This window comes from Trematomus bernacchii, unplaced genomic scaffold (assembly GCF_902827165.1).
Source record: "Trematomus bernacchii unplaced genomic scaffold, fTreBer1.1, whole genome shotgun sequence".
NCBI lineage: Eukaryota > Metazoa > Chordata > Actinopteri > Perciformes > Nototheniidae > Trematomus > Trematomus bernacchii.
In genome coordinates this window covers 172,858-198,326 of record NW_022987708.1, presented here as the reverse complement: position 1 = coordinate 198,326, position 25,469 = coordinate 172,858, and the positions used below count along the sequence as shown (strand labels likewise).

The 25,469-nt window shown below is 44.3% G+C and overlaps 1 protein-coding gene across 1 annotated transcript; it reads right to left on the bottom strand.

Moving 5' to 3' along the window:
* Positions 1–16,865: 16,865 nt before the first annotated feature.
* Positions 16,866–20,656, bottom strand: LOC117490940. Its single transcript, XM_034140724.1, is given in 5 exon segments — positions 16,866–17,528; positions 17,530–18,579; positions 19,317–19,495; positions 19,612–20,020; positions 20,408–20,656. Coding segments are annotated over 5 exon segments (2,550 nt in total).
* Positions 20,657–25,469: the final 4,813 nt, after the last annotated feature.

Genomic DNA, 25,469 nt, shown 5'->3' with positions numbered 1-25,469 from the left:
GGGACGAGGGCTTGAGGACAGTTGTAGTCGATAAGCAGGCCAATTTCACAGCTTTTCTGAGGAGCGATCTCATCTGCAAGGTGTTCAAGATGAGGCCATGCCTTTGCAGTCTCTGGTGTGGGAATATGGTCTCTGCTTGCAGGGATGAATTCTCTTGAGTAGGTTACTGGCAGAGGTATTATCCTGACCGAGTAGATTCCTCTCACTTGGAGACCAGTTAGCTTCCTACATCAAATCAAATCAAATCAAGTTTTATTTATAAAGCACATTTAAAAGCGATTTTTGGTCGAGCCAAAGTGCTGTACATGTAATAAAAACACATTACTACAATCACAATAAAAGACAATAAATTACAACAGATATATATAAAAAATACAAGGAAAAGTCAGGAGTCGTACTCCGCTCTAACTAGAAGGCCAGAGAGAAGAAGTGTGTTTTTAGTGTAGATTTAAAAACCCCTAGGGTCTGGGCTGACCTCACATGGAGGGGCAGAGTGTTCCAGAGCCTAGGGCCAGCTGCTGCGAAGGCTCGGTGCCCTCGGGTTTTGAGCCTGGTCTTGGGCACTACCAGCAGCAGCTGGTCAGCAGACCTTAAAGCTCTGGCTGGGGTGTAGCGCTGGAGGAGTTCAGCTATATAGGCCGGAGCCAGCCCATTTAGTGCTTTAAAAACAAATAAAAGGATTTTAAAATCAATTCTGAACCGAACTGGAAGCCAGTGTAGTGAGGCCAGAATTGGGGTGATGTGGTCACGCTTTTTGTGGCCAGTCAGCAAACGTGCAGCTGCGTTTTGGACTAGCATGACACGACTTTGCTTCTTGAAGCCATTGTGGAGAGCTTTAGCTGCACTGCTTCATTCTTCGTGCGAAGAGCCTTTGCTGTTTCTTCAAGGATAAAGCTTGTGTCACTCTGTGTATCGAGGAGTGCATACACAAGTATTTCACTATGTGGCTCACTTGTGGCTGACACCCACACTGGAACGATTGTGGATGTATGGGGATCTTTAACATTCTGGAAGACTGTATTGGATGTTGCCTCACGTGGTGTGCTTGCCGCTTTACGGTGTGGCCATTCCATTATGCTTTCTCTTGCACCATCATGTTTTGTTGACATTCTTTCTTCTCTGGTGCGATCGTCGTGGAGACAAGTTGGATGTCCTCTTTTGCATGTTTCGCACATCTTTCTGTTTTTACATTCCTTTGAGCGATGGCCAGATTTCAAACAGCCAAAGCACAACTCCTTCTCTTGAACAAACTTGACTCGCTCAGAGATCGTCTCGTTTATGAATTTGTAACATTTGTGTAGACCGTGTCCTGCCTTCTCACAGAAAAGACAGTTTGTCGCATCTGCAGTTTCATTTGTCTCTGTAGTCAATACGTTTGATACAGGACTTCTGTTCGTTAAAATCTTGCCTTTTTCGCTTTCTCTTGATTTTAGAGCATGGAGAGATGTTATTGGGTTGCAAGCTATTTTGGCTTCACGTGTGAGAAATGTAACAAATTGGCTGAAGGTTGGGAACGTGTGATGTTGTTCTTCCATTTCTGTGACCTTTCTGTTCCAACTTGAGGTCAACCAGTCTGGAAGTTTAGCAAGCATCTTTTGGTTTTCGTTGCAGTCGTTAAGTACCTCAAGTCCTTTGATCTGTGACATGGCAGCCTCACAGCTGCGAAGGAAGTCAGAGAGCTCTCGAAGTTCTACGCTGTCTTTGGAACTTATCTTGGGCCATGCATCAAGCTTATCTCTGAAGGCCTTAGCAATGAGGAAAGGATTACCGTACCTTTCCTCTAGGATGGTCCACACGGCATGATAGGCTGACTCTGTGCCTAGCAGGAAGTAGCTCTCTATGGCCTTCTTGGCGGGTCCACCCACATACTTTCTTAGATAGTATATCTTTTCTGCAGCTGGGATGTTTTTCCTGTCGATGAGTGTACGAAAGGAGACCTTCCAGTCATTGAACCTCAGTGGGTCACCACTGAACGTTGTAGGCTCAGGCACAGGTAGACGACTTGCACTGATGGACTCTGCAAGAGCTCTGACAAGAGCTGAAGTACTGTCTTCTTGTTTTTGTTGTGTCGCAGCTTGAGGTGGTGAGTGGTTTTGCAGTTGACTGCTTTTATGCTTGAGTTCTTCTTTCACAACCAGAGGAACATGTTGATGGAGCAGCTCACTAATTTCTTCGTCTGAGCATGCATTCTGTTCATATACTTGATGTCTCGCCTTTGCAGCCTTTAGCTTCTTTACTGTTTCTAATCGCTCTAGTTGTCTGCGCTTGGCTTCTAACTCTCTTTGCCTCTCAGCATTTTCTGCCTCCTGTTTGGCTCTTAACTGAGCAGCTTCAGCCTCCTGTTTGGCTCTTAACTGAGCAGCTTCAGCCTCAAGTATATCAAGTTCTTTGATCTTTTGTTCCTGTTCTAGCATTACTTCTAAAGTCGCTTCATTTGCAGCAATTTCAGCAGCGGCTTCTTGTCTTTTGATAGAAGAGAGGCATGAACTTCTTGATGTGGCTCTCGAGTTGCTACGAGAATGAGTCGAGGACCTGGTGACATGAGAGCCATTACTTCTCTTAACAGAGGCAATAGATTTGCATACATACTCTGTCTGGTTTTTCTCTTGCAGTCTCAATGATTGTCTTTGTAACTGCTTCACAGGTGTCTTCTCTGCGACGTGTGTCATGGTCGGGAATGTCAATGAGCCTCAACTCTTCATAAGCAATATTCACATCATTGGAGGTCTTGCTTACCTTAGTGATGTATTCATGCAGCAGGTCATTAGAGCATTGACCACTCAGCGCTTGTTTGGCTTCCTTTGTGATATCTTTCCACCTTTTGTAGCTCACACTGAAACGGTGTACAAGTCTTGTTACTTGCTCATCCTGCAGTTCTTGGCCCTTTTCCGTTAACTTCCGGACTCTTTGGCTCCTTTGTGGCTCTTGTGTGGAAAGGCTATCCATTTTCGCATCTTCAGTTGCCTGTGGTTGCTCGTTTTCTACTACACTCACTTCATCACTCTTAGTGTAAGACTCAACATCTGACATTTTACTTGTTTACGTAAGTTTGTTTTTAACTCTAATATTTAATTATCTTTAAAGCTAAGTAGTTAGCCAATGTATATATTAGCTTTGAGTTATCTTAAGCTCATACACAGCTATTGAGCCTTATTTAAATGAAAATCACAAGTGATAATGATATAGGCAAAACACAACAAGCTTGGTACATTTCTTCAACACTTATTACTTGAAAGATATTGTCCTTTAAATGTACTTTGTTACTTGGTCTGCAAATACTTGCTGCAGATACCTTAATACACAAATCAATATTAACAACCTTTAACTTCCATTTGAAAGGTAAGTAAATAACATTAACACAGATTATATGAACAATGCAAATGTCCCATTTTCTTTGTATGGCATTTTAAAGTCTCTTTGTTGCACCTACATTTACACTAAAGCACCTGGACCTTCCAGAAGTAGTTGGATCTTGTGCTGCTGTGTAGATGGCTGCTACAGATGCACAAGCTGCGATGGAGATGTCCCGTGCCGTCCATGGATCGCTGCCGTCTGGCGCCGTTTTACTCGTCTACTCATGCGGAGCAGTGAGTTCTCACTGTAGCTCCCTCCAGTCAATGACACGAGGCTGAGGTCTTGTTTAAAATACGGGGTTTATTTCTTGGGACCTATTCCAACCCGTGAGAACTGGGTTGTAAGACAGAAAAATATAAAAGGTAAACAACAAATAAATATGTAATATATGCATATGTCATCACTGTTAATGCCGCCAATGAAACAATAAACGGCACACATATCCCACACAGCAAGTAGCACAAGCTAACAATAGCATGTAGCACAAGCTAGCGCATAGCATACATACACACACAAACCTGCAGCTCAACCGCACACAATTACACAAACAACCAAAACGTTAACGTACCTCGTAGGCTGCTAGTCACCTAGAGGGGCTGATAACTTTATCTGCATTTTTTCCTTGGTTTCCCTTTAACGTCCTGCGTTGCTCTGCAGTTGCGACCATCAAGTGCGTAGATTAAACAGGTGTAACACCAAAACACAGCAGATTAGTTCCGCCTCTAATTAATGTTGCACATAAAAGGTAGGAACCAAAAGTACAACGTGGAACAAAATAAACAACAGAGTGCAGACAGTTACATGTAGGATCTATAGTTTGATAGATATTACGAAGATGATTTGAGGTTTCGACAGGAGAACGTGTATATGCGGTAGCTTCCATGTAAAGTTACGGGTTGAAAACAGTATTTCCGGTCTCTACGTTTTCATAATAAAACCAATGATCAAATGATTTAACAGTGATATCTGCAGTACTCATCCACTAAAAAACATCAGTTTATCCTTGTTAATTATACGACATTAATTGGTTTAAATTGTGTACAATGCTTGTGTTTTTCCCATAGGTTTTTCTCTTTCGATTCTGAGAGACACATTTCTTTTGCACGTCGGGATATGGTGTTTATGCGATATGAAATCGGAAAACATTAAAAAAAAAAAAAACGAATAATACTTTATTCCGAGTGTTCTTGCTTTTCTCTTTGGAAGTCATCACATAACGGCATTGTAATACACGGTTCGGCTGCATTAAATATTACACATCTGCCGTAGTGCCCTGCCCTGATGAGAAGACTTCTGGACAAACAGGAAGAACTGCCGCCGAAACTGAATATGTTACGTGAATCATAAATATATCAGCAATTACACAACATCTTACATTTATTTTCACAAAATACGTCTCCTTGCAGTATCAACATTAATTTGGCTGACTTTTATATTTGATCCAATTGGTAGATAGGTTATATTTACACATGGGCGTCGCAGCCATTATATGAGGGTGGGACAAGTCCCCCCCACTTTTTCAAATGATTAGTTTAGACCCCCCCACTTTTACTATGCGGAAAGTCCGTGAATCGGTCTATCCACTCGCCGCACTTTGTAGAGCGCTGTGTCAGTGCTTCACTATCAAATGAAATCCATTCCACTTGCTTATTGAGAGAATGCCCAAATCAATGAAACTCCGTACCATGTTTTCACTGCTACTTTGTACCAAGGCAGATTCTCACATAGCGCGCGCATGTTCAGGGAGTGTTGTCATAGTTGGACAGCTCAGATCTGTTGTATGAAGCGATGCCGGTAGCGGAGGTAAGGCACACACACCAAATGTTCAGGAAATGGTTAATACAGCGAAAATCAAAGCTGACGATCTCTTGGTTTGATATGTTTTCTCCCCCAGACAACATGGACATAAGAACATTTTTTTCAAAGAAGAGGAAAGTAAGCCATCAGCTGGTAGGAGTTAATCAGTTAACAGTGATGGCGGCGTCTCAATTCTGGAGAGGAGTTTCGTCTTTATGTCATGAGAGATACAAATACTGAATAGTTTAGATGAGAAAAGGCATCGAAATGCCAGGTTACTAGTATTTATCATGTAAACAGGGAACATGAATAACCCGATCTCTCTGTGCTCATGTAAACACCATATCCCCAATATGATCATAACCAGGATAATACTCATAAACGGCTTACTGATGTCCATGTAGAGACGCAGTCAGTGTGTTTTACTGGAGCCTCAGTTCGATAAGAGATTATTTTCTGAGTTCTTTAACTTAGGTACTCTCTCTCAAAATGGTAATGTGCATTATGTTTTAATTATACTTCTTATCATTCAGAAGCTTTTTGTGTGTGTTTATGTTTTACTGAGTGCTTATAGGCTATTTCCATCCCAGTATTCAGTTAACTATTTATTTTCTGTGCACATTACATAGACTAGCTAATATTCTACCTACTGCTTGGGACTTTGAGTCTTCAAAATGTCCAATGTCACAGACTGGGACTTACTTTAGAGTCAGTTGTATTTACATTCAGTATGACTTGTTATGATTCAATGTGAAAGAGTATACTGCTCAATAAATAATTATCACTTCACCACCTCTCTTGACATCTAGGCACTTGAGAGTGAGTCAGAGGCAGAATACAGGGACAGTGGAGAGAGGTCCATTGCTGAGGTGAGTGATGAAAGGGAAATGACAGTTGAGAGTAAATTGTGATGTGGACTCTCATCCCGGGTTTTAAGGAAATCAGTGGGGATATTGAACAGGAAACATTTCAGTCAAGGGGCATCATATGACCAATATAGACAGAAGAGCAACATTTATTTGAACATTTAAGTCAATGATACCATTCCTAGGTGAACTTAACATCCGTATGGAGTCAGATCAGTCTCAATATTAATAAATGCTCACAGAAGGATTCACAAATGTATTTTGCGATTTATATAAAAATGACTCTCCACAACATTATCTCTCAATGCACTCACAAATAATTATTGTTGTATATAAATGTACAAAAAATGGGCATTTAAACTGCTTTTTATTAATTCAAAGACGGCTCTGAATTAATAATCAAATATGTTTCCTTTCTTTACTACTGGATGAAATTACAAAATGTACCCATCATTTTCCTCATGCTAGTATAGCCACATAAAAGTGTCAAACCACCTGTTAAAATGCACCAGAATACAGGAAATCTATTTTTTATTTCGCCCCCACACCCCCCGTTAAAAATGTCCCCCCCACATTCAGGATGCTTCCTACGCCCATGTATTTACACCATAACGGTGCACAGCTGATAGAAAAGGACACCTAGTGGTTAAAAAACGTTATTGAATTTTTTTGTTGAAATTATGTTATATTTTGTTGAAATTATGTTATATTTGATGAAAAAAATATTACGAGTACATACTTTCATAGGGGGAAAGTAGAAGGTCAATGATAGAAATATAGAATAGATAATATCAAGAAGATACTGTAGTGATCTCTACAATAAAACAGTTTAGTGCAGGACGTCCAAAGATATTAATAGGAGGATGTGCAAAACAGACAAACTAATAGGCTTTATTTAAACATTAAAGAATACTTTAAGTTAAGGTCTTCTTTTGAATAAGAAAAAAAACGTTGGGGGTATCCACAGATAAATATTAAGTCTGACAAAGTACAATCACCTTCCTTGAATTTGACTCAGGTGTAACTAAAGTCTGATTTAAGGGTTGTTTATATTTCACATCATTAATCAGAATCTGCAAAGTAACTAAAATAAATGTAGTGGTTAACCAGGTTAACCTCTGAATTGTAGTGGAGTAGAACAAAGTAGTACATGCTGCTGTAACAAAAACATTTCCCAAGATGATTGATGGCTACTGCCATATTTGCAAAATTTGCCTCTGAACCTTGACAAGTGCATGTTTCAGGCTTATCAATGAACAACAGGAGGGGTCACAGACATAAGACCAGCTGTTAAATAAAGCTCTTCTGACCTTAGCTGTCATGTGGGTATATTAATGCTGCCCATTATGGACACAAGCAATTTTCACCCATTTATTAATTATATGTTTTAAATTTGATAACACCACTGTGTTTCGTATCGTAAAGCTTTTGATTAAACTTTTGTTTATTTTGTTTGTTTTTATTATGCCTCCTGTAGCACTTTGGGATTGCTGTTAGCAATGAAAGGTGCTTTATAAATCGAATTTATTATTATTATTATGTGTTTTGTATCCTCTAAACCTCCAGGGTGTACACAGTTTAACCTGTTAAGCCCGAGAGAGCCCGGTACCGGGGCCCTCCCGCAACATCTTGCAGGAAACAGTGTCTGAGGGCATGTTCATTTAATAAACTATGAATGTTTTATATCCATGTAACGGGAAGAAACTCATCTAACTGATCATTTTTATTTATTTTTCACAAAAAAAAACACAATGCTAACGCTGAGCCTCTGAATTAGCAACGAGCGAAAAATGCTAACAGATTTACTGCACCGAAAATCACTCATAAAACCTTATTATGTATCCTTTCTGCACATCCAACACATCGATTCACATCGTGAGATGACACAGAATCGATGGGTACCCACATTATCACTTAATTATATGAATTTGCGACGTTATAAACAAAAACAGACATCAAAACAGGTGACGCTAGGTAGCTATAAATGCTAACATGTTTACCTTGGCTCTGTAGTCTCTCCAAAGTGGTCTTCAATGGCATTAAAACGATAAAAACGCTGCTGAAGTTAATCCAATGTGTCTGTGTCCCTTTGAAATGACTTCTGATAATCCATAAGCAATAAAACTGCTTTTCCGTTTCCAGATGTCAGAGCTAGAATGTAGCTTCACTCTGATGCAAAACTGTATGCACGAAGCCCCCACCTTTTCTTTTCACAATGAGTGTGTGTGGGGTCTCCCCCTTCGATTCTATTGGCTCTAACGGTCAGAAAGAGGTGTCAACCATCAAAATCGAGCAAGGGGGGCCAGAGATATGGAAAATCCACCCAAATGACCCCAGAAGTGGTTTCTTTTTACTAAATCTCTCTAAAAAGGTCAAATGTCACTTGTTTTGCATCAATCTTGATACAGGGTACTTATTATATGTTGTACTTTGGATTCCTAAAGCTTTTAGTCTACCTTACCATCATCCAAGGGTAGTTTTCACTATAAGTAAACAATTATTTTTGGACGGACACTATAATTTACAGTTTTTTACTATGTAAAATCAGAATTTTCTTTAAAATAAAAAACATCTATATTGATTCTGACTTTTCTACATCCAACTCACAGGTTTATCATTACTTTGAGAAAAAAGATTATTAATTTAACCCTTTTAGAAGGGAAGATATGGTCATTTATTCTGGGAATGTCATTTTCGAGCCTGAGACCTGAAAAACAGGCTCAGGGCTTAACAGGTTAAAGGGGACCTATCATATAAAATGCACTTTTTGATGTCTTTCATACATAAATATGTGTCCCCGGTGTGTCGGGGGAACTCACACAGCGTCAGAAAATAAAATCCTCTCTCTTTTCCTCCGTACCCAAATCTCTAAAAACGGGGCTACAACGGAGCTGATCCAGATTTGCGTCCGATATGACATAATATCGGAAATGTAGGCTGGCTTTACACCCACGGCCCTATCAGAAACAATGCCCGACTGTAATATGTCGGGCATGTTTACATTAGCATCGCTAACACTCAGAGCTAACCTGTACTGCACAGAGCATGTGTGTGAAGAAGCAGGAAATAAAAAGGAACTCACCTTGTGGTATAACCGGCAAGAGAGAAAGCCTTTGAGCTCCATGCTGTTTCAGAAATAATCCTTGATAATCCATGAAATGGCGTTTCATCACCGCAGTAGCTGCCGGTTGAATCTCCCGCATGAGCTCAGCCCCCTCCTTTTTTTCTTTTTTTTTTTTAAAAGCTTTATACCCCAAATCACTTTTGAAAACAGGAAGTGAAATGGAGGGATATGAGGCATGGCTAGAATGGGTGATCTGTTTGGTATTTTGAGCAAAACACTTCATAGACATGTTTTTTATATATTTTGATGAGACCTATGCTATTGCCTAAAAATAGCATGATAGGTGACCTTTAAATGCTAAAATGTAGTAGCTCATTATACATCCAGTGAAGGGCAATGTGGTATAGCATAACAAGGCCATTAAGGCTACTAACAACTTTTATTACACGGCTTGGTCAGGGTTCGAGTTATAAACTGAGCTCTATGGGGGTCTTTAAAACTAACGTGTGCACACACACACACACACACACACACACACACACATACACACACACACACACCAGCCCTCTACTTGCTACAAACTTAAAGGGGACCTATCATGCAAAATGCACTTTTGTACGTCTTTTTTATACATGAATATGTGTCCCCGGTGTGTCAGGGAAGTCACCAAGTGTCAGAAAACACAACCCTCTCTCTTTTCCTCCATACCCAAATCTCTAAAAACGGGGCTGCAACGGAGCTGATTATTATTTGAATTTCTCTGACTTCAGAAAAGGGGTGCTCCGCCTATATGGGCAACTCTCCACCTATCAGGGGAATGAGAGAACGCTCGATAGCGCTGGAGACGCTGTAGTACATATGCCAGGCCTGTAAGTGGAGCTGTAGTCTGCCACAAAAGCAGAATCAGCCCTTGCAAAAACAGGGCTGGAAAAGAGCAAATAGAGCGAAATGAGGCATGGCTAAAATGCATGATCTGTTTGGTATTTTGAAAAAGAAACTTCACAGACATGTTTTATATAGGTATGGCCCTACAATATATGTTTCAAATATAGCATGATAGGTCCACTTTAAATATGAAAAGGTTCAACTACGCACACACACATAATCTCGGCTCGTGCAGCACGCTCACAGGCATAGATTGCTCAATAATGTATTGCGCACCTTGGAGGTGCAGTGCAGGCATATTGTCATTCAAGAAATGCGTAGTTCTTTTGGAAAACATGTTTATCTTTAGGCTGATCAGGGAACCCGAAGGGTAAACACCAGGCTTACTAATCTATCCGCATAATTTTTCTCTGGTGTCGGAATGTCTTGCGATGTTAGTGAATTCTTAAAAAACAAAACACCATTTAATTTCGGGTTAAAATGTGTGAATTGTAACGGGTAGTATATTACCCAAATGTCATTAGTAATGCGTTACATTACTTCGTTACAGCAAAAAGTAATACATTACTGTAACTCCGTTACTTTTGTAACGCGTTACACCCAACACTGATCATAACAATGTGCTTTGATCGCTACCTCTAGTGAGGAAGGTTATTTACCTTTGACTCAATTATGCATTACAGAGGACATATCATGCTCATTTTCAGGTTCATATTTGAACCTCTTTCACCCTATTTCAGGAACGAGAGCTCAGTCTGCTCTGATTGGTACCTGGCCGGCTCAGTTGTCATTGGTCAACCGCTTAGAAATGCATCGAAAATGTCCTGACCCTTAGCCAATCACATACAATGTGTTGGAGCGCTAGCCAATAGAAGTGCAAGTGTTATTTTTTTAATCTGTGATGTTATTATCTTATGGAAGTAAACAACGCAGTCCAATTGAGGCGATTTAGGCAGGTATGTGGGAGAAAAACTCCCTCTGGATGCAATTTAGGATTTTAGCCTTTACAGACCATTTACATGCACACAAACCTATATAACTATTATTCTGAATAAACTGAATTATTCATTAACTATTTTCTGCAGCAAAGCATCAACCGCGGCGTTCCTCAGGGATCAACGATCAGACCACCCTTGTTTCTATTCGCCGCATACAAACTTTGTCATAATAGCCAAACAATTACATAATTTTTCAATTTTGGGGGGTAAAGTTGGAGAGAAACTCCCTCTATCAGGAAATTTGGGATTGTAGCCTCTGCTGATAATTTACATGCACATAAACCTATATTACACGCTACAGGAAAGAGAAAACACTTAATAATAGAACAATAATAATAATAGTGCCCCTTAAATATGGCCTGTTCACTTACATAATAAAAACACAATTATTTTTAAATATCTGAAATGTTCACGTTGAATTGAAAACACATTATGTCATACAAATCATATCAATAATGAAACAATAAATTGTTCCAAGCTTATAAGTAGGGATGTCCCGATCACCTTTTTTTGCTCCCGATCCGATTCCGATCATTTGATTTTGACAATCTGCCGATACCGATTTTTCCCGATCCGATCTTTATGCAATGCATTAAGAGGAAAAAAAAGGTAACAGATAACGGCTGGTCATCCAACGCGATGAATTCAGCTATCTTGGCTGTTATTTTTTTGGCCTTTTCACTGTTCTGGGGTAGTTTCTCTTTCCTTTTAAAAGTCTCTGAAAGTGTCGGTTGTTTCAGTGCCGTTACCTGAGTGGCCGCTGTGTACTCGTCGTGTTGTTGTTGGTGGTGTTTATATTAGATTGGTCATGTTGAACGTAGCTCTGTTCTTTCCACCACGCGGAACCTCCGCCTTGCAAACATTGCATCTGGCTGTTACACTGCCTTCGCTTTCAATTTTATAATACTTCCAAACTCCTGACATTTTCTCTGTCCCGACTCCCGAGTCACCAGCTGAACGTAGCCTCGTGTTAGCTTACTGCTACTATTAGACACTGCGCCCACTCTGTTGCCAGATTTGAGAGAAATAAGCAACCAGGTCTATGAAAACAAGCCCAAAAGAAGCAACACATACATGATGTTGTGTAATTTTAACCCAAAACTAAGGCCTCAGGATGACTTTAAGACGTGAACATGGTCATTTTTGTTTTGTAACATTAAATAAAATGTATAAAAATATTTTATAAAAAAAAAAAAAAAGAAATTCCGATCCCCGATTTTTTTCTCCCGATCCCCGATCACGTGAAAATCACGTGATCGGCTCCGATCCCCAATCACGTGATCGGATCGGGACATCCCTACTTATAAGTAAAAGTATAACATTTGTTTTCTTAAACTGTGTTCAGGCACAGTGATTTATTATGCTCCATGCACAACTCACTTAGGCTATATTTGGTATTATAATTGTAATAGTGTCTGAACGTAATAAGATTATGCTCTGTTGGACTAATTGAATCTCATGTTAGGGATTGCATTAGTAAGCAGGTAATTAATAACGTCTAACAGATTGAGTGAAGCCTGATGCTTCGTAACGGAGCATTTAAACTGATAGCAGCTCTGAGTCTGTGTCTGTGGCGCCACACTGACGCCTGGTTGAAGACAAGACTGATTCAAGCAGCCTCCAAATATCATTGAAAACATTACGACAGCCACTCGGAATGAATGTAGAATTTGGTAAAATAATAAAAGGAGCTGAAGATAAATCAACGTGGAAATAATTGGTGAGGATGGATTAATCATTCATGAGTTGGAGATGGGCCTAAAGCAGTTGACAAAGTTGGAATACACTCCCTCCCTCCCCCTGTTCCTGCAGCAAGACATGGCTGCGATACTAAGTGTGTGATTTCTCTCTAACTGGCGGCCCCCGTCGTCTCTGTTGTCTGGTTACCAGTCCCAGCGGGAGGCTCTGAGCCTCTTCAGTGTCTACTTTTGTGTCACTCTTAGCTCCGTACACTTCCCTTTGCCTTCCCCTTTTCTGAGCCATAACTTCAAACAATGTGAAAAGAAGATGATGTCTAAAACTATACGTTGGCCTTATTTGTAAACTAAAGTGTCAACTGCTCACTATGCTGTACCTACAGAGGCTACATGCATACACTCTGAGGTCATGCCGTAGGCTAAATTGTAGCTGAAGAACACATTAATAATAATCCATATTTTAAAAGACAAGCATCCCCGGTGGTAAGTTATATTAGCTATCACTATCATATAAACTACAGATGTAGCACTTCATTTCAGACGCGTGGGCCCCTGCTGAAAAGGTAAACCCCCCGCAGGACTTGATACGCCCCCTTGATAAATACATTTAATTATAATGAAACCAGCTGCAATGGATCATGGATCCACCAGGGGGTGCAGTGATTAAAAAGCTGCCACAGTGGAACTCATGTGAAATAAAAAATAAACAGCTGATAGATCTACAGTAGAGGTATCTGATATAGCGGATATTTGTTAAGATCCATATGTCACGGATAGGATCATATTCTGTGCTAAATAAAAGACATGTAATAATTTACAAAACATCACCATGTTTTTACTTAACAAAATAATGTGGTTTAATCCACGTTGGTGTAAATACAAAACCATCGCTATGTTTTTTTGTCAGGAAATGCAGACCGGCTCATACAAACGATTTGTAATCATCATCCTCACGATCATTTAATGTATCATATGTTCGCCGAATTGAAATGAATGCACTAATACATGTAGTTTAATCCACGTGACTTTACAACTACAAAAATAATCGGTTTGTTTTTATATCACATCCGACCGGAGGAAAATGCAGCACGGCTCTCACTACCGATAATCCTAATCCCACGGGCAAACAATAATATGTACAGTGTTAATAGTTTACTGTATTATTAGTGTCTAATATTACTGCTATAACAATCACACATTGAGTTGTTGAAATCAGACCGTTGTTTTTTTTTAAACAGTCTGAATGAAACGGCAGCTCTCAGGTGATCAGCTGTGTGTTTACACACCTAATGGCCCATCAGCCACAGCTCTCTCAGTGTTAGTCCACCAGCAGATGACAAACACCCACCTCTCCACCTCTTCCAAGGAACGAGGGGACCGTGCGGCAGAGTTTCAGTTTCTTTCGCTGGTCAAGATGTCTGTTAAAGTTTAAATCTTCCGGACAAAATTAGAAAAGTGCCGGTCAAAGGTCTTCTTTGTTATTTATTGAGCTTTAAAACAAATGAATAACGACTCTATAGGCCTATAATAATATAATAAAACCATAGACTGTATATATAAATAAAACACGGAGGACGGAGATCTTTTTTTCTCCCCCTCTTGACTTGATCAGAGCACGGCTACCCTCTCCTGCAGGGGGGCGTGGTCTCACAGAATCAGCCCCGTAGACAGCAAACAGCACATAGAGCGAAATGAGGCATGGCTAAAATGCATGATCTGTTTGGTATTTTGAAAACAGAAACGTATAAATATACCTTATATAGGTATGGCCCTACAATATATCATTTAAATATAGCATGATAGGTGTCCTTTAAGTTAACTGTAGGTTACTCTGAGTGACAAGCTTACAGTTAGTGAAGTAACACTTTTTTTTTTGTGAGTCACGACCTGGCTGTTTCATTCTAACATAACGCTCCAAATATTACTGTTTCCACTCGGACTTCAATACAGCTACACCATTGTTTGGTTTCCATGGTAACGCGTCTCTTTAGTACAACTCTACCCTCTGCTCACTCCTTTCCTGTAAATTAAACTATACAGGTCCAGCCCACACATATGACAGCGCAGTTGCTCCATCATTCCATCTCTTCTTTTTTCCTGCTCAATACGCTCCTTGGCCCGGGACACACATATTTATTTAGATATGTTTTAAACGAGTTTAAATAAAATATGCATAGTAATTTCATAAATCCTTCCAACACACATTGTAAGAACAGTTCTGTTTCATATGAGTGTTGAGAGCTGTATCCATAAATCTCTTAATTTTGTCCTCAAAGTGCACCTATAATAACATTATAAATAGTAACATAGCTGAACATGGTATTGCACATTTAGCTTTGAGTGTTACTGACCTGAGATGTTTTCATTACATGAATTAAGGTGACTGAGGCTTTTTAACTGAAGTTACCTACTGTAACTCCAGCTTCTATGAGTATTGGCGTAGCCCTCTAAGGCTATCGCTATTGGGTAATCCCCCTGCCCACCCGCGCAGCACCGAAACACTTGTAGTCCACGCCCGCCCGCAAGGTGGGCCCCACCCTCGGGCTCCCTTCCGGTATAAATAGGAAGGAGGCCCGACAATCTGCTCCCACACAAAACAACTTTTCTTCAGCTATTCGTGGAGCCAGTGGGGCCCAGAACTTAGAGGGCTACGCCAATACTCATAGAAGCTGGAGTTACAGTAGGTAACTTCAGTTCTATTTCGTATATGGCTTCGCCCTCTAAGGCTATCGCTATTGGGTTAAGGGCGAAGCAAGATGTAGTCTGCGCCCCACTGGGTCCCCCCGGTACAAGAAGCACAGACACACCTGCTCAGATAATAACCCATGCCTATTGCGCCATGCGAATGGCGCATCACAGTCCCTGGAATATAGCATAACATGAATATTTACCATGAGGGGACGAAGGCTGGGAATAATACATACCTGCCGCTGTGAGAAAGTAGAGACGAAGGTCACACTTTGCCCAGTGACAGAAAGGAGGGGGAATAGCAGCTCTCTGCGTGCAGACAGGCAGGAGAGCGCACAGCTGGGTCCCTAACATCACTCACTCTGACAAGACATTCCGTACGAAATGTGTCAGGGGAAAAAGGGGGACGTCCCTCTCATAAGAGGGAAATACAGGCCACTCTCTGTGTGCCGAGGCAGGAGAGAGGCGCACAGCTGGATCCCTGACGTCACTCACTCTGACAGGACACTCAGCACAGGGTGTGTCAGAGAGGAATGGGAGACATCCCTCAAATAAAATTGAATAAATGAACAGGGAGAAGACCAAGATGCAGCAGTGCAAATGTCTTCCACTGACATTCCTCCGTGCAAAGCCGTGGAGGGGGAAATTCCTCTGGTGGAGTGCGCATTGATGTTCTCCGGGGGATCCACCCCAGAGGAGACATATGCCTGTGACACAGCCTCACACAGCCAGTGTGACAGCCGCTGTGCAGACAGAGGCTGCCCGATCGAGCGCTCTCTGTAATGCACAAACAGGCGCTGAGAACGGCGCAAGGCAGCCGTGCGCGCCACATAGCAGGACAGCGCGCGCACAGGACAGAGGAGATGAGACGTGGCTTCTTCCTCCGACCTGTGAGGAGGGGGAAAGAAGCCATCCAGGGTGATCACTCTTCACCTAAAAGAGCTTGTGATGACCTTTGGCATAAAAGCCGGGTTAGGGCGTAAAACAGCTGAACTGCCATCTCCTTGGATCCGGAGGCATGACGGAGCCACAGAGAGAGCAGACAAATCACTCACCCTTTTTGCTGATGTTAGAGCCAAAAGTAGTACTACTTTGGCTGATAACATCTTAAGGGGAACCTGATCTAAAGGTTCAAATGGGGCTTTGCTTAGTGCGCGTAACACCAAAGCCAAATCCCACTGAGGCGCTAGTGCGCGTGACACAGGTCTGAGTCTCCGTACTCCTCGCAGAAAACGTTTCGTCAGGGGGTGACTAAACACCGTCCCGACCCCGAAACCCACATGACAAGATGATATGGCAGCAGCATACACCTTGATTGTGTTGAAAGCCAAATTCCTGTCCAACAACAGCTGGAGGAATGACAGCACGTGAGGCAGGGGGCACGTAATGGGGTCCAGGCTTTTTTCTACACACCAACGCTGGAAAGCTGTCCACTTGGCTGTGTAGGACGCTCTGGTAGACGCGGCCCTGGCTCCCTGAATGGTCCGTACAACATCTTGAGAGAGGCCCAGCCCCTCTAAGTGTTCCCGTTCAGGGGCCATGCCCATAAGTGCTGGCCTATCACAGGGTGACTGTTGATCGCTCCCTCCACCTGCGAGAGAGCGTCCCCGCGCCACGGAATTTCCCACGGTCTGCCTGACAGCGTACGCTGTAGGCATGGAAACCAGGAAGCGCCCGTGTGCTCCGGGGCAATTAGGATCACTGACAGTCGCTCCTCCTGCACTCGGTCCAGGAACCGAGGGATCAGCGGGACTGGTGGAAAAGCGTACAACAGTCCCCTGGGCCATGGTCGATGTGCGAACGCGTCCACCCCCAGGGGGGGGTGGTCCTGCGCTTTCAGGGAGAACCAGAGGGCGCATTGCGCGTTCCCGCGTGCGGCGAACAGATCCACCTCTGCTCTCCCGAACCGGCTCCATACCTGGGAGACCAGCTCGGGATGGAGGCTCCAGTCCCCCTGGCGAGGACCTCCTCTGGACATGAGGTCTGCCCCTTTGTTCAGTTCGCCGGGAACATACATTGCTCTGATGGAGAGCAAGTGTGCGCGCGCACAGATCAACAGCGGCCTGGCTGTGTTCAGAAGCTGCGCTGAGCGTACTCCGCCCTGGCGATTGATGTAGGCTGCCCCGGCTTTGTTGTCTGTGCGAATCAACACATGCTGATTCCGCAGCAACGGGGCAAAAATACTGGATTACTCTCCGTACGGAGAGCAATTCCAGCACGTTTATGTGGAGGGACATGTGAGCCGGCCACTGTCCCCCCACTGCCTGCGACATACACGTTCCTCCCCACCCTGAGAGAGATGCGTCTGTGAACACCGAGATGTGTGACGTAACTCTGCCCAGGGGCACACCCGCTGACAGGACGTGGGGACTTTTCCAATAGGTTAAGTCTGAACCCACGGAAGGAGGGATGGCCACCATGCGCCTCTTCTGTCGCACGGGGTCGATGCGCAGGCGAATAAACCACCTCTGGAGTCTCCTCATGTGAAGGAGACCCAGGGGAATCACCACATGACCAGCTGCCATCATGCCAAGCAGCTGCATCATGGAGAGGGCTGTCACCACGCTGCGAGGTGTGACGCATCGGAGAAGAGCTGTCAGTGCCTCCACTCTCTGCTGTGAGAGTCGCGCTCTCATGCGGGCTGAGTTCAATTCCACACCCAGGTAAATAATACTCTGGGAGGGAAGAGGGCAGCTCTTCTTCCAGTTTATTATGAAACCCAGCTTTGACAGATGAGATACGAGCTGTACCGTCTGTAAAGCAACTTCCTCTCTGGAGCGAGCCAGCAATAGCAGGTCGTCCAGGTAAAACAGCACTCTCATCCCTCCTCTGTGTAGCGGCTGCAGCGCCGTCTCTACACACTTCGAAAAAGTGCGAGGAGCCAGAGAATATCCGAACGGCAGACGGTTGTACTGGTACGATATTCCCTGGAATGAGAAACGCAGGTATTTCCTGTGTTTTGGGATGATGGCTACGTGGAAGTATGCATCCTTCAGGTCTATCGATGTGAACCAGTCTCCCTGGTGAACACACTCCAGCACCTGTCTGATCGTCAGCATGTGAAAAGGCCTTTTCATTATGACCTTGTTGAAAACTGACAGATCGAGGATGGGTCTCATTCCCCCTGTCTTTTTCGGGACAAGAAAATAGCGGGAGTAATACCCCTGATTTTCTTCCCCTTGAGGAACCCTGGAAATAGCCTCTTTCAACAGGAGTTCCCGCAGCTCTGCCTGGAGCGCAAGACACTGTTCCTGGGATGACAGGAGTGTTTCCTGTATCCCATTGAACTGTGGGGGGGGGGGGAGGCGAACTGCAGGGTGTACCCTCTGCTGATCAGCCTGCTCATCCATCTGTCCATCAGACACACGCGCTGCCACTCTGAGAAATACTCTGAGAGCGGGCGCACATGCTCGAGATGTGTTGTGGTCGTCATGGCGACGAGCCACGTCAGAGCCCTCGCCGCCGCTGCCTGTGAGGCAACCCAAGGTGGGCCTGGAGCGAAAGGGCTGTGAGGGAGCCTCCACACGCTGCGTTTCACTCTGGCTCTCATCATGAGGCGTGTACACGCTCAGGGGATGAATGGAGATGTATGCAGTGTTGACCACATGAGGCGTTATAGCGGCGCTCATGGGTTTATTATGACCGTGTGTAGGAGACGTATCTCGGACAGAGGAATGCCGCGAGCTCTGCGGTTTATTAACCGATAGATTAAAAAGTGCAGGCTTTTGCAACGAACCCTGCTGGCTACTAACCGATAGGTTATAGACAGCTGGTTTACACAGAGTGGAGGATATGTGAGAAACACTTGATACTGATGACTCAGACAAAAAGTTGGAAAATGAACCCATTTTATTTTTCTCACAATCCCCCCCAACACGTCAAAAGCGGCTCTGCTTCCTTGGAGGCTCTCGTGGAGCAGACACAGAGCGGGAGTGCCTCACTCCCCGTTGACTCACCGCCGAGAGACCCCTTCGTCTCTGGGGTGGCGGGGGAGCGGAGACGCGGGGTGGAGCCCCTGCCGCCGCCGCCGGGCGCTGACGCTGCGGTTGCTGAGAATGCCTCTCCGCCTGCCGCTGTGGCCGGGTTGGACGCTGCGGCTGCTGCGGGCGTAGGTGCCGCTGTGGCCGCCCAGCAGGCTGGAGCCAGCTGACGTGCTGGCGGATGTCGTCCGCCTGTTCTGCAGCCGCCTTCATGGACTCCACCATGGCGTGGAACTGGGGTCCGAACAGCCCATCCGGGCTGATTGGAGCGTCCAGTAACACCTTGCTGGCCGTCTCTGTAACAGACGCCTGCTGCAGCCAGAGGTGGCGCTGGATCTGCGTCACCCACGCGGCGATCCTTGCCTGGGAGACAGCGACAGACGCGCAGTGTGAGCGCCGTGCTGGCCGCCTTGCCGATCTCCTCCGCTTCATCAGCGGCCAAGGTGGTGGACCGCTCCACCAGCGTCACCACCGAGTTGGAGAGCAGCGCGATGTTGTTCGCCGCCGCCAACGCCTGAAAGGCACACTGGTGCACCCGGTCGGCCTGGCGGGCGACATACTGGTCCCTGGGGGAGGCCAACGTAGGGCGCCGTCCGGCGATCATGTTGGCCTGCCTCACCCCAAAAAACGCCGTCAGGCCCGGCTCCAGCGAAGGGGTGGCTGGGAATCCAGCATCTGTGAATCCCTCCACCTTGGTGAGGGGAACAAATGTGGCCACCGGAGCCTTCAGGGTCCTCGGGTTCGCCGCCGCCGCCCCCTCCTGGTACCTCCTGATGGCGGGGAAGCGTGGCCAGATCGGATCACTCCTGACCGTCTGTACCCGCGAAAAAACTCCGGCCATGTCGTCCGGAGCACACCTCTCCTGAGCTAGGGGAACGGGGAGACCTCTGCAGGCGGCCGCCTTGCAAATGATCCCTGGCAGTTCCCCCAAGATGCCACCTATCGCCGGCAGCGCCGTGGTGACGGAGAAGGGGACCGCGTGCTCGGCCGCCAAGTCGGCACCCTGCTCCGACTCTGTCTCCCCCGTCCGGGGGAGAGGAGGGAGGGGAGAACCATACGGTGAACCGTGGAGGGAGACGGGGTAGGAGTCGTCCGACTCCTGCCCGGCACTCGGCTCCAGGGACATGAGGCTGCCGTCCACGGGCTCGAAAACCTGGACGGGCCAATCGTCCTCCTCGGCCGCAGCAGCGAGAGCGTCCGCTCTACGCTTCCTGTCATCCGAGGGGAGACGGGCACAGTGCGTGCATGCGACCTGCTGGCTGAGAGCCGCATACGCGTGCTCTGACCCCAGGCAGGATTCGCATACCGTGTGCTGGTCGTAGCTCATAATATAACCGGATCCACATGAGGGACAATCTCTCACGCAATTGTTGCTCATGTTCTCTTTTATATCGCTAAGTGTCTCTTGTGCTTCAGTAACGGGGTGCTGAAGAAAAAGAGGGAGCAGATTGTCGGGCCTCCTTCCTATTTATACCGGAAGGGAGCCCGAGGGTGGGGCCCACCTTGCGGGCGGGCGTGGACTACAAGTGTTTCAGTGCTGCGCGGGTGCGCAGGGGGATTACCCAATAGCGATAGCCTTAGAGGGCGAAGCCATATACGAAATAGAACATAGACTTTTCAGTGTCCCACATTTTGCACAGAACTGTCCCATATTAGGAAATGCAGATTGTCTGAGACAACTTGGCACTAAGAGTACTGATATGTCTACCATTTATTTTATGAGTGTAATATCTGCATTTTCTCTTTTGGTTTGATTAGGACACATCCTGGGGATTGTGTTTACAAACATTGACCATACCGTTCACCAGCCCCCACCCCCCTATGTTGACTATACTGTATGTTGAGAACTCTTTGTTTAAAATGAATTGGCCATCGGAATGTGTGGAGGAAGCCTCCCAAGGGGGATGGTCACATTCCACAGCTCCCCCCCCCCCCCTCCTGTGATCTCCCAACCCCCAGTCTGTAGGTTTGTGATTAGGACACATCCTGGGGATTGTGTTTACAAACATTTACCATACCGTTCACCATCCCCCACCCCCCTATGTTGCCTACTGTATGTTGATTTTTGACTTTGTTTATGGAGAAAGGCCATGACCGTGAGAACAGAGGAAAAAGAGTGTCGAAAAGCTGAACGCAGGTGGCGAAAAACAAATCTCCAGGTTCACTTTGAAATCTATAAAGAGAGACTTGGCCTTTATAATTTGGAATTGAAATTTGCCCGACAGTCTTTCTTCTCTGATATCATTGCCAAAAGCTAAAACAACACACGTGCCTTGTTTGCTACCGTCGACAGACTAACTAACCCCCCAGTGTCAGTAGCCTCTGAATTTCTATCCACCAGGGCCTGCAATGAATTTGCCTCCTTCACTGACAAAATTCAGAAAATTAGACAAGCAGTCAGTGCCTCTGCCTCTGCATCAGGTACAGCAAATGTTTTGTCTCTGTGTCCACTTAAAATCAATTCAAACACCATGACACAATTCCATCAGATTAATGATAAAAACCTAGAGGACATTATATAACTTCTGAAATCCTCCTCCTGCTGCCTTGATATTATTCCAACAGGGTTTTTCAAAAATGTTTTTCCTTGCATGGCCTCAGATCTACTTCATATAGTAAACAAGTCTCTTCACTCAGGTGTTTTTCCACAGGCCCTGAAAACTGCAGTCATTAAACCGCTGTTAAAAAAGCATAATCTAGACGCTTCAGTAATGAACAATTACAGGCCAATATCAAACCTGCCATTTCTAGGTAAAATCATAGAAAAAGTTGTTTTTCAACAGTTGAGTAATTTATTGCATTTAACCCTTGTGCCCTCCTCGGGCATTTTTGTACATTTTTCCATTTGGTGTTCATTTTAGCTGTGTTACAGCTTTTGGCATGGATTTTTGCAAGAAGTCTTCTTTTGAGTCAAATTTTTGAAATCCAATGTCGTTTACTCTTACATGTTTTGTATACTCTCGTGATGCATTTTGCACCCTCTGGACCCCTTCGTGGCAAAAATGTACACGCTCATAGAAACTGCTATTAAATCGTCATACATCAATATTTTATTAAACTTTTTTTTCCATGAATCACTTGAACAACTTCTAACGTGCTCAAAACTACCAAACATTTAATAATTTTCAGGATTTTAACCCTTTAAATGCCTGTTTCATTATTTGAATTATTTAATTTCTCTTAAAAAAAACACAAAAAATGAATTTCTTTCAATATAATAATTAGTAGAGGGATGGAACTTTGGTGGTTATTAGAGTCTTGGATGTGTCAAAGATTAGCAACAAAATTGATTTGACTGCATTATTAATTTTTACGTAGTGTCAGATACTACCTCTGGACACCTTCGTGGCAAAAATGTACACGCCCAAAACAACTGCTATTAAATCATCATACATCAATATCTTTTTCTACTTTTTTTTCATGAATCACATATACAACTTCTCACGTACTCCAAACTACCAAACATTCAATCATTGGCAGGATTTTAACCCATTAAATGCCTGTTTAATTATTTTAATTATTTCATTTCTCTAAAAAATGCCTCATTGACTTCCATTCAGACCACATTTGTTGATCTCACTGCCATTGCAGTATAAAACCATGCATTTTGTAATGTCAGCATTTCATTTAGAAGAAAAGTAGTGATATTTGATATTTCTACTCTATTCCAACAGATTACACCATTTTCCGTGTAGGCCGATGCATTACATTCTTACATTTTTGCCAGTTATATTATGGAGCCGTGTGACTACCAGGGGGCCCCGAGAGTGGTGTGTGTGTGTGTGTGTATGTATGTATATGTGTGTGCGTGTGCGTGTGTGTGTGTGTATATGTGCGTGTGTGTGTGTGTCATTTCCAGCAGCAGACTAGCAGGTCCTGCAGCATGTGACCTGGTGCTCTCAGGTGATAGAACAACAATTTTTTAGGCCTGTGCACAACCAGCACACACCTCTCCTCCCTCTCCGTGTGTGTGTGTGTGTGTGTGTGTGTGTGTGTGTGTGTGTGTGTGTGTGTGTGTGTGTGTGTGTGTGTGTGTGTGTGTGTGTGTGTGTGTGTGTGTGTGTGTGAGAGAATCTGTAAGCATGCACAGATCATTTCATGGGAAAAAAAGGCCATCTTTTGAGGGATGTGTTTGATGTGTCTTTGAAGAGCTGCTTGATTACTCAAAAACAAAAAACAACTGTTAGTGTGTTTATGCACCTGGCTGCCAAAGATAAACATGCAGTTTGACCAAGGGCTTATTTCATTAGTGAGCAGAGAAGGAGAAAGACCTGGAGCAAAGAGAAGGAACTCAAATGAAGAAGCTTTTCAGTGCAGAAGAGACTTCAGAAATAATCTTGCAGCCTTCTTCTGCCAGCGAGCTGCAGGACTCATCTGAAGAAGACACAAGGTTCGAGGGGGGGTCTGACACTGAATGCTCTCTGGAGTCCAGCATTTCTTTGAGTTCCTCTGACCCTTCATCTGAAAGTGGAGAGGACACTGAGGATCCGGCCCACCATCCACCACCACGGGGGGCTTTCTTCTCACAATCTGTGAGGACACCCTGGTTTTCCCCAGCTCCTGGGAGAACGACCTCCGTTCTTCTCTGTCCCCTCACTGTGGGCCGGACCCTCAGTGTCCTCTCCACTTTAATACAAAAATAAATGTTATGACAAAGCCCTACAAATAACAACAATAAACATCATAATACAAAAATGTAAAAAATATTTTTATATAATAATTTTTTTTAATCAGCCCTGATTTCTCATGGGCGGGCCCAAATCCTGGATGGGCCCACCCACTCTGGCACTGGGCCCACCCATTCATTGATCAAAAATATAGTTTCCAACATTTTTGATCAAAATTAACAATTAAATAATAAAATAAGAGCAAACATGTGTTTCCCTTTCAAAAAATAATAAAATTAAAAGCAACATTAATTAACGTAATCAGGCCGAACTCATAGTCGAAGCACGGGAGCAAACCTTTATATATACAGTCTATGGCAGGGGTCGGCAACCCCTGGCACGCTTGCCACCATTGGCATGCGGCACCGTAACCAGTGGCACACTAGGAATAAGTGGAATAAGTGTGCAAAATATTTACATTTTATTTTCGGATCCTGAACGAGACCGCCGCCAGAGCGCGTCTCCCCGTTACCTGCAGAAGGAAGCCATGCACGCAACGCAGCCCCGCTCTCTTTAACTCCAGGCGACTTTCTGCCGCTTTCCTCCGTAATGCAGTGCTGATAAGTTTCACCACAGAGGAAAGCACTTCACAAATTGCAGTACCCATAAGGAGCTGTAAAAATGCCGCAGTTTTTGCGTGGCGATCGATATCGGCCGATACTCACTCTATGCCGATCGATCGGTGCTCTCTAAAAATGCAGATCGCGAGACGTAAAATACATTTTCTTCTCTGTGTGCGGCAAAACAAGCTCGCCAAAATGGCTTCACCAGTCTGGCAATATTTTAAGGTGTCCGAAAATGACAATAAAATAGCGGTGCAACGTGTGTGAAGCAGAAATCCTGCAGCTCCACCCGCTGTGACGGACCGGTGAGCGGAGCAAAACACACAAGAGTTAGACCTAACACACTTAGCTATTTGATCTACCTCTGGAACTAGTTATAAATATATGTATTCTTCACTGTCGGGTCACTCATTACTGGATCAGTGAGCTGCATGAGATACTGACAGGCTGTCAGGAGAGAGAGAGAGGAAAAGAGAGCGCTTCAGCTAATTTCTCCCGTGTTATTATCCAAAGTTAATGTAAACTTGAATAATGTAGGCTACTTCATTTGAATGTAACAATTATGTTGGTTGTTGTTTGTGGAAGCGCCAGTGAATGAGCCCCATTAATTGAGTTTTAAACATTTCTTTAAATGGAAGATCCCCATAGGACTCGATCGGATCGGCGATCGGAGCATCCCTAATGTAAGTTGCGCTGACAGGTCCACACACTGCTTCCCCGCAGCGAGGCTCCCCCCCCCCCGTTGATAATTCACGATCGTCGGCACGCTGATAACATTTTTTTTTTGAATGGCACTTCATATCAAAAAGGTTGCCGACCCCTGGTCTATGGAGCAAACACATCGTAGAACTTCTCGCGGCCGCGCGCAGACGAAGGAGGACAGTGGACTGTACAGACACAACAAATATAC